At 40.0% G+C, this 13,466-nt stretch overlaps 1 protein-coding gene across 3 annotated transcripts in view; it reads left to right on the top strand.

Annotated features, from left to right (window-relative positions):
* EXOC6B (exocyst complex component 6B) overlaps nt 1-13,466 on the top strand; it is a 615,405-nt gene that overhangs the window by 96,049 nt on the left and 505,890 nt on the right. For all 3 annotated transcript variants that reach the window (XM_007523677.3, XM_060187119.1, XM_060187121.1), the window contains exons 3-5: nt 2,015-2,062; nt 2,648-2,738; nt 2,840-2,885. In XM_007523677.3, the coding sequence (XP_007523739.1) occupies nt 2,015-2,062; nt 2,648-2,738; nt 2,840-2,885 (185 nt within the window). The remainder of the gene's footprint in view (nt 1-2,014; nt 2,063-2,647; nt 2,739-2,839; nt 2,886-13,466) is intronic.

Consider the following 13,466-nt stretch of genomic DNA (forward strand, 5'->3'; position numbering starts at 1 on the left):
ATTCTTCAGAGACATGAATCCAAGAGAACCTTATAGCAGAAGTAGGTGGTAAAAATTAAACTATTTTTATACTCATTAAAAATATCTGGCAATAAGGGCAAGGTGGTGGTGCACCTTGTTGAGCGCACATGTTACAATGTGCAAGGACCAGAGTTCAAGTCCCTGGTCTCCACCTGTAGGGGGAAAGCTTTGCAAGTGAAGCAAAGTGCTACGGGTATCTCTCTGTCTCTCTCCCTCTCCATCCCCTCCCTTCTTCTCAATTTCTAGCTTCCTCTATCTAATAAATAAATAAAGATAATTTAAAAAAAAATCTAAAAAAAATGTCTGGTATTGGGGCCTGGATCCCTAGTAGAACATGTCCGTTTCCATGTATTAAAGCCCCAGGTTTGAGCCCATGCACTCTGTGAGAACAACATGGAGACACCAGGGGAGCTCCATGGATGGTAGAGTTGTTTTGGGATGATTCTTTTCTCACTGTCTCTCTTTCTCTTCAAAATAAAGAATGGGGGTGGGGTAAGGGTGGGGGGGGCACAGGAAGACTGCTCATTGGTGGTATCATGTCTGTGCAAGATGCTGGTACAGTAAAAGTCAAACAAAAACCACAACATTAGGAGTTATACTGTAGAATATTTGGGGTTGGGAGTTAGAGCAGTGATTGTGCCCCAGACTTACATGCCTGCAGCCCAGAGTTCCCAGGTTAATCTGCAGTTTCATCACAAGCTACTGCTGAGCAGTGTTCTGATTAGGATCTCTTTTTCTGTCTCTCTCTGCAAAATAAATAAACCTTTAGGCTGGAGAGATAGATCATGGTTTACTGCTCCCATGCCAACTTTTCATTCATTTTCTCTTTCATTTTTCTACAACTAAGACACTAGGGACATTTAAAAGAGAATGAATTAATTCTAACTGGATCTACTACTTCTGATGGTCATTTTAATTTTTTTCTTTTCCCTTTCTTTTTCTTTCTCATAGAGATATAGAGTGGGAGACAGAACAAGAGACTTTCTGTCTATTTCACCACTCTCGAATCTGCAGGTAGAGATTGGGGGGACTTGAAGCTGGGTTATAGGGTATGGTAGTGTGCGCTCTTTAATGGGTCACCACAGTCTGGTACAATAGAGAAAATATGACATGAGTCAAAAAGGTTGATTTATCTTTAAAAAAAAAAAAGGTGAGATTTGGACTGGATGTGTTGTATTGCACCAAAACAGAGGACCCTGGGGAAGAAGGGGAGGGCTGGGATGAAAGGACATTGTGGTCTTGGTTTATAATGGGGGAGGGAGGACCTATAATGGGGGAGTATCACCTAGACACATATCACGAGGAAATGAGGGCTTGTATCTATGTGTCAATAGCTGTACTGCAAACCATTACCCCACCCCAAAGTTAAAAAAAAAAAAAAAGATCATCGGTCTTGCTTCCTGTGCCAAAAGGAGACTGTTCTTGGAAAATTCTTTGAAGAAAAGGTTTCGTAGAAGAGTTGAAAGACTTTAGAGATTGCTACCATGCCTAATAATAATAGCTAGAAGAAACTGTTGTAATTGTTTCCTTACTTAAGTTATATCATTGCAACTGTCATCTCAATATTATTAAACAATTTAGCCATGTTGTTTAATATGATCAGAAAAAAAAGTTCAATTCCTATTCAGTAGTTTTAGGAACATATCTGTTTAGTGAGGACTATTTATCTACATGTGGTCAAGTTCTTTGTGGGTTAACTTTTATACTTTATTTTTTCTTCTCCAAAGTTAAAGTATCATCTTTAGTTATTATATTAACACAGTGTGGAATATTTCACATTCAATATATCTTTTCTTAGCAAACTTTTCTTTTTGTTATTCAAAATGTCGTGGAAATGTTTAGTAGAGAAGTTGACATAACTTTAACTCAACAGACTCACAAAACCAGAATCTGGTAAAATACTGTAACTGCCTGACTATCTGTGTCTAGCATTTCAGTTTTAAATTTTAATCTTACACAACTTTCTATGACTTAGATTGTCTTCTCTCCACAGAATCAAGTGACGGATACTAATAGAAAACTACAGCATGAGGGAAAGGAAGTAAGACCAGTTGATCTTTTTCTGTCCATCTCTTTTAATGACTGTGTTATTTGTTCTTTGTTGAGTGACTTGTAAGACCATAATCAGTATTGTAGGAACTTGGACAGTATATAGTTGTTTTTCCTAATATTTATCTAAATTAAGTGGGTATAGTCACTAGAAAGCTTAATGAGAGAGGATTAGCTTTCCTAGCTGTGTTTTAAAGTCACTGAGTAGTTATAGTATGAATGCTGTTCTCTCTGTCTGGAATTTTCTTTCCCCAATATTCACTTCAGATCTCTGCTCAAATGTTACCTCATTAATAAGCCTCCTGGATTCCTGGATTGCCTCTGCATTTAAGCATTTTATTTTACCTAGTCTTTGCTGGTATAGTATGTATGTGGCTTTGAGAGAGAGTGGAAAACCATGCAGGAATGTTTTACTAGTTGAGAACGGCAGTTCCTTAGTCCACTTGGCAGTTCTGTTCTATGAACTGTCTGGGATTTTATGATGAATTGGACATAGGGTGGAAAAATGTGACTAAAAGACTTAATTTATAGCTGTTGGCATAATTCCATCTCTTTTTCTCCCCCCTCCCTTGCCAAGCTGGTAATAGCAATGGAAGAACTGAAGCAGTGTCGACTACAACAACGAAATATTTCTGCCACTGTTGATAAATTAATGCTGTGTCTTCCCGGTGAGGATCTGGAAATGGAGTGGGATTCTTGATTTAATTCCTTTAGCTTTAAGTTCCTCTAAATAATGCTTTTGTACTCTTTCTCTCCCTTTTCCTTTAAGTCTTAGAGATGTATAGCAAGCTGAGGGACCAGATGAAAACAAAAAGGTAATTTTTGTTGTTGTTGTATTTTTTTATTATTTAAAATTTATGTTGAATGTTTTTTAAGATCTCTGTTTAGTATAACCTTTCAAAAATAATCAAGTTCATCTGTGGACTTTTGTATTTTTAGAAGACTTTTTTTTAAAGAGGGAAAACACATTACTGTTCTAGTGGTAGTTGATTTTAGACAAGTGTTTGGTTTAGCATTGTGGTAGAAAAGTAGTTACTGGTTTTGGTACAGGGTGAATTAATCAAGGCCCTTCACTGAGACAGGATTAGTGGTGTATGTGTGGCAGAGAGAGCTGGAGCAAGGGGTAGGGGAGAAGGTATTTCAAGGAGTTGACTCACAATTATGGTGACCGGTGAGTTCAAAATCTGCAGAGTGTGTTATTAGATTGGTGTAACAAGGAAGAGTAAATATTATCATCTTGAGTTCAAAGGCAGTCAGCTGGCAGAATTCCCTCTTCCTCATCCTTTCCTTTGAATGAATCCTACTTATATTGTGGAAGGTAATCTTCTGTATTCAAAATCATTTGATTCAAGTGTTAGTAATCTCAACTGAAATATCTTCAAAGAAGAACCTAGAAAAATGTCTGGGCACATAGCTGATTGCTTTGACCATCTAGCCAAGTTGGGACATAAAGCTAATCATTACAAAGGACAAGATTAAAATTGTTGTTGAGTGGACTCTTCTCATGTATCCATCTTCTTCTGGTTGTATTTCAGAGCAAACTCTATAGTGTCTCTTTGATTCTTCTAAATCATGGTAGACATTCTGACTCTGTCGGGATGTCCTGCACTGTGATGGAGGCACGTGAGGCTAAGGGATGAACAGGACTGACCTACCCCAGATGTTAATTTTACCTAGGTTTTAAGAGGAAAAGACTGGAGTTGAAATTTACTTAGTATTTTAGTAGCAATAGAAATATTGTGAATAAAATCGAAATCCTCAAGAATTTTGAAGCTAAAGGCATGAGGAATTAAGTTTTTGAATTTGAGGGGCCGGGCAGTAGGACACCAGGCTAAGTGCACATAGCACAAAGTTCAAGGACCCCTGCAGATAGTTCCCACTTTGAGCCGCTGGCGCCCCACCAGCAGGGGACTGCCTCACAAGCAGTGAAGTGGGTCTGCAGATGTCTTTATTTCTCTCCCCTATTTCTCTCCTCTCCTCTCAAATTCTCTCTGTTCTATCCAGTAAAATAGGAAAAAAAAAAAGTTTTTTAATTTCTTAAGATTATTCCACAAGACTCCTTTCTTCCCAGAAAGACATGCTTATATAAGAAAGCATGGGTAGAATACTCTAAGAGGTTCTATGCCATGAGATGTGAAAGTAATTTTATTTTCCTGATAACATTTTTACAAATTTCTAACATTGTGGAAAACATCAGGGAACTAGGGGGAAAAAAATTCCTTTAGGAGATGTTAGCAATCTTTCCAGTTTTGAGTCATATCTATTTAGGAGTAAATCTTTACATATGGACACAGGGAGGTAAATATATACATTTGTAGAGATTACAGATACAATTTATATCCACTCCCTGAGTTCTTTTTTCTACAGTTCCATGAGGAAACCCAGTATAATGAATTGGCTTGTGTTCACATAGTCCATGTTTTCAGTATTTATGAATCTTATTTGCATTCTTTTTTAAAAATATTATTTTAATTTTATTTATTAGTTAGATACAACTAGAGAGAGACAGACAGAGAGACAGAGAGATACCTACAGCCCTACTTCACCACTCGCAAAACTTTCCCTCTGTAGGTGGGGGCTGGGGCCTTGAACCTGGGTTCTTACACATTATAATGTGCACTTATCCAGGTGCACCAGTGCCTGGCCCCTCCTATTTGTATTCTTTCATGATTTAAAAATATTTACACAAATGATTCTTTGTCTGTTTTGAAATTCATTTATTTATTCAACAAAAATGAATTGAGTGACTTGGGATGTGGCACAGTAGCTAAAATTCTGCACTTACAAAGCATAAGATCCTGAGTTTGATGCCTAGTGTTATATGTGTCAGTGATATTCTGGCTCTCTGTCTCATGACTAAATAAATTAATTTATCAGGGCCAGGTAGTGGTGCATCTGGTTGTGTAAACATGCCACAATGTGTGAGGCTCCAGCCCCTACCTGCAGGGGGAAAGCTTTGTGAGTTGTGAAGTAGTGTTGCAGGTGTCTCTCTCTCTTTCCCTATCACCCCCTTCCCTCTTGATTTCTGGCTGTCTTGAATAAATAAATAAATATAACAAAAATTAACTTCCCTTTTTGGTTTGTTTTTATTATGCTTTATAGGGGAGATAATTGTGAGGAAGTTGTGAGATGGGTAGAATTTTTCATTTTATGGGTAGCTTTGTTAGTTCACATCTTTGTAACATCTGTCTTTTCACACTTACAGGTTTAAACTAGTCTTAGATTGTGAAGTGATCAAGAATTGTTCTGTTTTTCAATTGACAACGTTGCCTCACAAATAATTAGATTTTAGAGTGTAGTTCTGTATGTATATATGTGGTTCACTGCATTGCATCCACCACCAAATTACTTGTGCCATCACACCAACTTGGACCTTTCACTTCTCCCTACCACCTGGCTGTTCCCTCTAGTCAAGACCATAGTTTCCATGTAGTTCAAGAGTTACTTTGATTATTATTTTTCTAAGGTACTTTGTTTTAGGTATCTATAGTTCACATGCAAGTGAAACCATCTGGTAGTCTTCTTTTACTTCCTTATTTATTTCATGTAGCGTAAATTTCTGTTTCTATCCATTTTTGTCCTGAAGTAGACAATGCGGGTACCTAGTGGCTGAGTAGTAAGTACCCCATTGGCTACATATCCTATAACTTCCCTATTCAGTCATTTCTGTTTCTTTTCACTCCCCTGCTGTCTCTCTGTTTCAAGTGAGAGGGGAGACATCACAGTGCTGAAACCTCTTCCCATGCCATAGTACCTCCCAGGGGGTGCTGGGACTTGAACATAGGTTGTGTGCATGGGAATCCAGGCACCCCACCTAGTGAGCTATCTCTCCAGCTCTGAAAGACATTTTTGATGGGTATAGAACTTTTAAGGCATATTTCTTTGTCTTCTGGATTATGTTGTTCTTGAGAAGAGGTTTATGTATGGTGTTTCTGTTACCTATCAGTGTTTTTTCTCTACTGTGTCTTTTTTTTTTTTTTTTAAATTGTTGTTGATGTCATCATTGTTGGATAGGACAGAGAGAAATGGAGAGAGAAGGGGAAGACAGAGAGGGGCAGAGAAAGAGAGACACCTGCAGACCTGCTTCACCACTTGTGAAGCAGCTCCCCTGTGGGTGGCGAGCTGGGGCTCAAACCGGGATCCTTACTGGTCCTTGCGCTTTGTGCCACGCTGCGCTACTGCCCGACTCCCTACTGTGTCTTTTCTCTGTCTGTCTTAATAGTTTTCTTTTTAATATTTGTTACTAGCAGTTTGATTTTTGATGCACATTGATGTAAATAAGTGTGTCTGCTTATTCTGCTTGTAGTTTCTTCAGCTTCTTGGATTTGTGATTTTGTAATTTCTATAAAATCTAGGAAGTGCTCGAATACTGTTTTTCAAATTGTTTTCCTCTGTCATTTTTCCAACCTCATCCTGGGACTTTAATTAGATCCATATTAGATAACTTCTTAAAAATCCCATAAGTGACCCCCAATAAAGAAACATCCCATAAATGCCTTGACGAGCTAGCTTTTTGTTCCCTCAGCCATTTATTTTCCTCTTTTTTTTTTTTAATATGGGGTAAACTTTATTGCTGTCTTCAAGCACTGAGCTTTCTTTTATATTGAGAAATCTTTTACTCTCATCCAGTGACATTTCCATTTTTTTCTACTATTACAATTTCATTAAAAATTTTTATGTTGTGATACACTGCTGGTAGGAATGCAAACTGATTCAGTCCCTCCAGAAACTTCAGTCTGGAGACTTCTCAGAACACTGGCTATGGACCTACTCTATGGCCTGGCCATTCCTCTCCTGGGCATATATCCAAAGAAAGTAAATGCACCCATTTGAAGAGTTCTTTGTACACCTATGTTTATAGCAGCACTTTTTGTAATAGCCTAAACTTGAAAGCAACCCAGATGTCCAGCAATAGATGAGTGGTTAAGAAAGTTGTGGTACATATAAGTAATGGAATAGTAGTCATCTGTTAAAAATGATGAAGTCATCTCCTTTGTCTCATTTTAGATGGAGCTTGAAGTAATCATGTGGGATAAGCCAAAAAGAGAAAGATGAATACCAGATGATTTCATTTGCAGGCAGAACTTAAGAAACAAGGGCAGAAAGGGAAAACACAAAGTTAAACTTGGACTGGGTTTGGTATATTGCACCAAAGCAAAATGACTTTGGGGAAGGAGTGAGGGAGGGTGTGTATGTGTGTGTGGAGTGCCTTTTAGTCCGGGAGCATGATGGTGGAAAAGGACCTGTATTGGGGATGATAATGTTTTACAGACACCTGTCACAGGGAGATGAGAAATTATACCCAGTGCCAACAACTGCACTCTAAACTATCCACCCACCAATAAAATGATAGAAATTTTTCTTTCTTTTCCTTTCCCTCCCCTCCCCTCCCCTCCCCTCCCCTCCCCTCCCCTCCCCTCCCTTCCCCTCTCCTCCCTTCCCCTCCCCTCCTTTCCCTTCTCCTCCCTTCCCCTCCCCTCCCCTCCCCTCCCTTCCCCTCCCCTCCCCTCCCCTCCCTTCCCCTCCCCTCCCCTCCCCTCCCTTCCCCTCCCCTCCCCTCCCCTCCCCTCCCCTCCCTTCCCCTCTCCTCCCTTCCCCTCCCCTCCCTTCCCTTCTCCTCCCTTCCCCTCCCCTCCCCTCCCTTCCCCTCCCCTCCCCTCTCCCCCTCCCCTCCCCTCCCCTCCCTTCCCCTCCCCTCCCCTCTCCCCCTCCCCTCCCCTCCCCTCCCCTCCCCTCCCCTCCTCTCCTCTCCTCTCCTCTCTCTTTCTCTTTCTTCTGAGTATGCCATTGCCCAGCCCCATCTTTATTATTTTTATTAAAAATTTATTGGGGGGATTGATGGTTTATAGTCAACAGTAAATATAGTTGTTGGTATATATGTAAAATGTCTTAGTTTTCTGCGTAACACTCTAACCTCCCACCTAGGTCCTCCTCCACCATTGTGCTCCAGGACCTGAGCCCCTGCCCAACCCCACCCCCACCCCCACGAGTCCTTTACTTTGGTGCAATCCATATTTTTCTTATATTTGATGGAACCAGAGAGACATCAAGAGGGGAACTAGAGTGAAACCTGAAGCACTGCTTCATCACTTTTGAGGCTCCCCCTCAACCCTCAGGTGGGAAACAGGAGCTTGAGCCTGGGTCCTTGTGCATAGTAATGTGTGCACCGAACCAAGTGTGCCACTGCCTAGCACCACCTCCTCCTCCTCCTCCTCTTCCTCCTCCTCCTCCTCCTCCTCCTTTTAAAATGAAGATAGATTTATTTACTAATGAGAGACAAAGGAGAAGGAAGAGAATGAATCAGAGCATCACTCTGGCACATGTGATGCTGGGGATAGAACTCAGAACCTCATGCTTGAGAAAGTCTGACACTTCATCCCTTGAATTATACCTAGCTTACAAAGCTCTGTTTTATTTTTGTTATTTCTGGTAGAGCCAGGACCTTGCACATGTGCACTTAAATGCTTGGGCTGCTTTTTCATTCAGATGGACAGAGTGAGAAACGGAGAGAAGCACCATGATCCAGGAGCCTCCCCCAGTTTCAGAGCACATTCCATGTGGTACTGTGGCTCAAACCTGGGCTGCTTGTATGACAAGGCATGAGCTCTATCCACTGAGGTCTCTCTCTGGTCTCTGGTCCTCCATTTGATTTTTCACGTTTAATTTGTTTTTGTTTTGGGATGATCATATGTGAAGAATATCTCCAAAACCTGATTTCATGTATTTTGGAAGCTCAGTCAGTTCTGGTATTTTGGATTTATTTTCTGAACATTGATTTTGTTTTTCTTAGTTATAGGTCACTTTTTTGAGTTCTAGTAATTAACTTTTCCATTGAATAATGGGTTTATGTTATCTTGATGAGTATCTGAATTTTGGGAGGTTTTTCTTTTGGGGACTTTAAAAAAAGTAAATGTGGTGGGGGTCGGGTGGTAGCACAGTGGGTTAAGCACACATGGCACCAAGGGCAAGGATGGGTGCAAAGATCCCATTTTGAGCCCCTGGCTCCCCACCTGCAGGGACTTCACTTCACAAGCAGTGAAGCAGGTTGGCAGGTGTATTTCTCTCCCCTCTCTGTCTTCCCCTTCTTTTTTTTTTTTTTTTTTTTCTGCAGGACGTCGCTATCTCCCCAGGTTCTGATCACCGGTGTAAGAAGTCTGATTTGCTGGAGGCATGTGGTTTCCAGACTGTTTGCATAGATGTTTTTTTTTTTTTTTCTTTCTTTTTTTTTTTTTTATTAAAGAAAGGATTAATTAACAAAACCATAGGGTAGGAGGGGTACAACTCCACACAATTCCCGCCACCCAATCTCCATAACCCACCCCCTCCCCTGATAGCTTTCCCATTCTCTATCTCTCTGGGAGCATGGACCCAGGGTCGTTGAGGGTTGCAGAAGGTAGAAGGTCTGGCTGCTGTAATTGCTTCCTCGCTGAACATGGGCGTTGACTGGTCGGTCCATACTCCCAGTCTGCCTCTCTCTTTCCCTAGTAGGGTGGGTCTCTGGGGAAGCAGAGCTCCAGGACATATTGGTGGGGTCTTCAGTCCAGGGAAGCCTGGCCGGCATCCTGATGACACCTGGAACCTGGTGACTGAAAAGAGAGTTAACATACAAAGCCAAACAAACTGTTGAGCAATCATGGACCCAAAGCTTGGAAAAGTGGAGAGGAAGTGTTAAGGGAGTACTCACTGCAAACTCTAGTGTACTTCTGCTTTCTTACTTTGGTGCCATACTCCATGTCTTCCCCTTCTCTCTTGATTTCTTTGTCCTATTCAACAACAACAACAGCAATATCAATAACAGTAATAGCAACAACAAGGGCAATAAGGCCAACAAAAATGGGAAAAATGCCTCCAGGAGTAGTAGATGCAGTCCGTTGAGCCCCAGCAATAACCCTGGAGGCGGCGGCGACGACGGTAAATGTGGTGCCAGAGTCGCACGCATGCTCCCAAGCTAATATTTTCATTATTTTAGAGGTAGGAGAGGAGAGACATGAAAGAGAGGAGAGAAGAGATACTGTAGCACTACATTACCACCGATGGAGCTTTCTCCAGTGTTGAGATTTATTGAGACTTGAACCCAGGATTTCTATCTTCCTGCCCCTTGGGAACTTTTTACAAAAGAGATCATTGTTCAGTGTTTGAGAGGCAGTTAAGTTGTAGATCAGTTTGGATAGTTATTATTGGATAGGACACAGAGAAATTGAGAGAGGAGAGGAAGATAGAGAGGGGAGGGGAAGTTAGAGAGGTGGAGAGAGAGACACCTGCAGACCTGCTTAACTGTTTGTAAAGTGACCTCCTGCAGATGGGGAGCCAGTGGCTCAAACTGGGATCCTTGTGCTTTGGACTATGCACACTTAACCTGGTGCACTACCCCCCCCACCCCCCCCACCCCCAGTTTGATCTCTTTGACTCCCAGTTTTTGTTTTTGTTTTTTGCCTCCGGGGTTATCGTTGGGACTCAGTGCCTGTACTACGAATCCACTGCTCCTGGAGGCCATTTTCCCCATTTTAGTTGCCCTTGTTGTTCTTGCTGTTGTTGGATAGGACAGAGAGAAATCAAGCAAGGAGGGAAAGACAGAGAGGGGGAGAGAAAGATAGACACCTTCAGACCTGCTTCACTGACTGTGAAGTGACCCTCCTGCAGGTGGGGAGCCGGGGATTCTTGCACGGGTCCTTGTGCTTTGTACCTTGTGTGTTTAACCTGATGAGCTACCGCCCGGCCCCCTTAACTCCCAGTTTTAAGCTTTGCTAGTAGGTCCATCTTCATTCTTGGAGTAGTTCAGAGTAGTAGTCATCAGCTCTGATTAACTTGGGAATCCCCATGGCTCTTCAGAGTTTGAATGTTTCTCTGCCTTGTGTGAGCTCTCTGAAGTTGTTTTCTTACATCTCTGATGTTTGTCTGGTTCTCCCTCCTGTCTCACTTTCCCTTTCTCCTCGCCTTTTCTGATTCTGTGGCTTTTCACTTTTTTATGCCTGACTGAAAGACTCAAAGAAAGGAGAAGGAAACAAAGAAAATCTCTCTCTCTCTCTCTCTCTCCCCCTCCCTCTCTCTCTTTCTCCCTCCCCCTTGTAGATTTCTGCATTGTTACCCCTTTGCTCACTTTTTTTTTATATTCACATCAAGGTCACTTAATTTTTCTGTACTCCTCCTACCTTTGACTCTTAATTCTGTTAAACTGCTGGCCTCTGTGTTTTCTCTGATTACTTCCATACTTCCATTATCATCTTTCAGTAGATGACATAGATAGTTAATAAATTCAGCTTGTTTGTTTCTATTTTTTTCAAAGATCACAGTTCTTTGATGCTAGATAGAGAGGGGACCACGACTGCTTTTCATATTCTAGCCAGTATTCTACTTCTTACCAGTGGGAATTTCTGTCTATCCATTACTTCTCTTTAATGACAGAAGTAGTAAATACTGATGTGTGTATTTATTTAAATAGTATTTTAAGTACAGTGTGTATCCAGAATATCTACTTCTTTAAAAAAATATTTTTTTGATGAAAAGAGAAAGAAGGAAGTATACAGATCAGAGCATTGCTTAGCTCTGGTTTCTGGTGGTGCTGGGGGATTTAACCTAGGACATCAGAGCCTCAGGCATGAATGTCTTTTGCATACGCATTATGCAATCTCCCCAGCCCACGTATTTATTTAAATATTAGAGTTTCTGTTCTTTAAGGGAAGATAATTGACCATCTTGCTTTCTTTAGCATATAGGAGGAATTATTTTTTTTAAATGCTCTTTGATTAGGAAAGGCTGTGATATTTGGTGAAAAATTTTCTTATCATACTCTGGATTAAAAAACAAAAATCACTTAGAACTGTTATTGTGAAAGCGCTCCATACGGTGGCAAGAAAGCACCTAGAGTAGTATTTGTCTTCTCAAAACAACATTCAGCCATATCTAGGTTATTCTGGTCTTAGCTGTCCAAATTTTAGGATTATTGAGACCCCTTTTCATGCCTTCTTATTTACTCACATCCTTTATTTCTTTTATTTTCCTTTCTGCTTAAATCTCTGCTAGGGAGCCTGCCCACAGAACAGAGGGAAAGAACTGGCACAGATGCAAATTAAGCTAAGGAATTTGGCTTTTGATTTAGATTTAATAATGTTTAGAGGTTGTCAAAAGTAATGTCTAAATCTTGGTTTAGATTTCCATAGCCTCTGGAGATAGTTTTTTTTTTTTCTTTTGGCATCTGCTATACAAAAGTTTAATTGAAGATTATTTTTTTAACCTGTCACTAATAATGAAAAACATTAGACATTTGAATAATCCTATTGATCAGTGATAGTTGAAACACAGATATGCTAGGGAAAGGACAGCAGGGAAGTAAGGTGACATTCTTTGTCAGGATTCAGTGAGTTTTGTACTAATTAGCCTTGAAAAATGTGAAGTTACTTGACAGGACAGATGTTTTCAGCATGCGGCCCATGTGTCTCATCAGTGAATGTGCCTGTGTCTACAGGCATCATTGTTGGATATTTCTCATTCTATAAACAATGTTCCAAAATATAACTAAACCCCAAAGTGTGTTTATCTTTTTGGCTTAATTTCTGGCTTTCTATCCATTCTAATGTTTCTCTCCAGAGGAATGCCATTTTATTGCACATAGCTCTTTATACCTAATTGTAGTGTAAACACCATTCTGTTTACACTAAACTATGTGAATTGTACTGTTTTCGAGTCTGTAAAATTTTAATAAAGGCAACCATTTCATATTAAACTATATTTGTATTTCTGTTTCTAAATTTAGGGGAAGTAAACTTTTCTTCACTTTATTTGGACTAAGATTTTGATTTTTGGAATGCATGAGGGGAAAAAAACATAAAAAGAAGCAAAACTAGTCTTAAGCCTTTGTGTTTGTGGTAGTAAGTACACTGGAGTAATAAGATCTTAAGTACCTCCTGTAACATTTATTTTTAAAATCTGAAATAGAATCTTTAATATATATGAGTGAAACCATATACAGCACATGTATAAGTGTATATATATCATTTAATATAATAAAATAAAAATGTTAAATATATAAAGGAGAAAATTACTATCCATAATGTTGCTAAAGGGAAGAAAAAATGCCTAGTTTTATGGTCTATCGCTTTCTAGCTATTTTTCTGTGTACTTATATATGTGTGCATATTCAGTGACCTATAGTTCATGCATTCACATTGCTCATGATTTATACAAAATTCATAATTTTGAAAAATGTTATTACTATACTTATATACTCTTTAAAATAATAATTTTGTATGCATTTTTATTTTAATCTTTTACTCTGAATATATCATAATGTGTTTAAGTGGTTTAGATTAGTTTTTTACTTGGTAATAAAAAATAGCTACAACCGTGGTCCGGGAGGTGGCGCAGTGGATAGGGCTTCGGACTCTCAAGCATGAGGTCCC

Source organism: Erinaceus europaeus, chromosome 3, assembly GCF_950295315.1.
Source record: "Erinaceus europaeus chromosome 3, mEriEur2.1, whole genome shotgun sequence".
NCBI lineage: Eukaryota > Metazoa > Chordata > Mammalia > Eulipotyphla > Erinaceidae > Erinaceus > Erinaceus europaeus.